The sequence below is a fragment of the Cariama cristata genome, unplaced genomic scaffold (assembly GCF_000690535.1).
Source record: "Cariama cristata isolate BGI_N322 unplaced genomic scaffold, ASM69053v1 scaffold35105, whole genome shotgun sequence".
Taxonomy (NCBI): Eukaryota; Metazoa; Chordata; class Aves; order Cariamiformes; family Cariamidae; genus Cariama; species Cariama cristata.
The window spans coordinates 1-1306 of NW_009617512.1; the positions used below are offsets into that span (position 1 = coordinate 1).

Here is a 1306-nt window from a genome sequence, read left to right on the forward strand (position 1 = left end):
GGGATGAGAGGGACAGCTGGGGGGTGGGGTGCTGGAAAAGTCCCCCAAAAAGCAGCTGACCTGGGAACTTCTGCAGCCTCCAAATCCCAGCAGAGCCCCTTGGGCCCTGGGGTCGCTGCCCGGTGGCACCCCCACAGCCCACCCTGAGGGCAGCCTGTCCCCTTGTGCTGGTGGTGATGGAGAATTTCTCCCTTCCAGTTGCAGGAGGGAGGAGAGGGGTCCCGGCGTCCCCACCGCACTGCCGGAGGAGGGGAAGCCAAGAGAAAGCTCTGATCAATCCTTCCCAGCGGCGCGGTGAAACCCAGGACACAGCTGCGAGCGGCCAAACTGTGACGGGGCGACACCGTCCTGCTGCCTGCCTGGCCCCTTCCCCATCCCACCGCCAGCACCGCCACCGTCCCCTTTGTCCTCTGCCAATGCCAGTGGGTGGAGGCTGCACACTCGATCGCTGCACTGCCATCCCGAGTGTGGGGCCGAGCTGCGGGCCCCGCTTTTTCCCCTGGGACAGTGGCGATGGGGGCCGCTCTCTCCACTGGAGCGGTCGTGGCAATTTCTTTTAACTGTGTCATCGCGTTGCTCATCCTCATCCTCTTCCTCATCCTCTGCAAGGCCTGCAGGACCCCCTCGTGCCCCAAGAAGAGCCCAGCTTCTGATGTGGATGAGGCAAGGAATGAAGAGAAGTACCTGCTGCAGCCCTGAGCTGCCTGGGGATTTGGGTACTTGTCTGTGAAGGAGTCATGCCAGCCTGGATGCCTGTGCTGGGACTGGAACGCTGGTCTGGGAACCATGAGAGCAGAAGGGACACTGAGCTGCTTGCACGGGCCATGATGCGGGGCACAGCCCTTCACCTGTGTGGTTTTGGTGTGTGAAGTCCCTGCGGATGCCCACAGTGACCACAGGGATGGAGAGACAGTGGACAGGGAAGTGCTATGGGGACAATCCTGCCTGTCCCAGCAGCCAGCAAGCACAGCAGGTGTCCTGCCCTCGAGCACACCCCGTGTTTGGGGACAGACCATGGGGTCCTCCCTGGCACTTGTGGCCCGGGCCAGTGGCCTCCATGTTGCAGACCTGAGCGGGACCGGTCAGGGGGCTCAGAGAGGGGAGGCAGCGGGGCTGGCACAGGCGCCAGTCCGTGAGTGGGCTGGCTGCCCCATGGTGGGATGTGCCCGGGGATACCCCAGCAGCCTTGGCCCCACTGGCAGAGTAGGGTGTCACCGGTCCGGGTGGCCTTGGGGGTGGCCCTGGGCTGCTGTGTGCCCCAGCCTCAGGAGGGCATTTGGCACCTGTCTACCCCAGCAGCCTGTTT

The 1306-nt window shown here is 64.1% G+C and overlaps 1 protein-coding gene across 1 annotated transcript; it reads left to right on the forward strand.

The window, feature by feature from the left end:
* Window positions 1-513: 513 nt before the first annotated feature.
* ENHO (energy homeostasis associated) lies at window positions 514-699 on the forward strand. Its single transcript, XM_009700560.1, has one exon. The coding sequence runs from the start codon at window positions 514-516 to the stop codon at window positions 697-699; it is 186 nt and encodes a 61-aa protein (XP_009698862.1).
* Window positions 700-1306: the final 607 nt, after the last annotated feature.

Excerpts from the sequence above, each read along its gene's own strand:
- ENHO (XM_009700560.1), top strand. The coding sequence starts at position 514 with ATGGGGGCCGCTCTCTCCACTGGAGCGGTCGTGGCAATTTCTTTTAAC.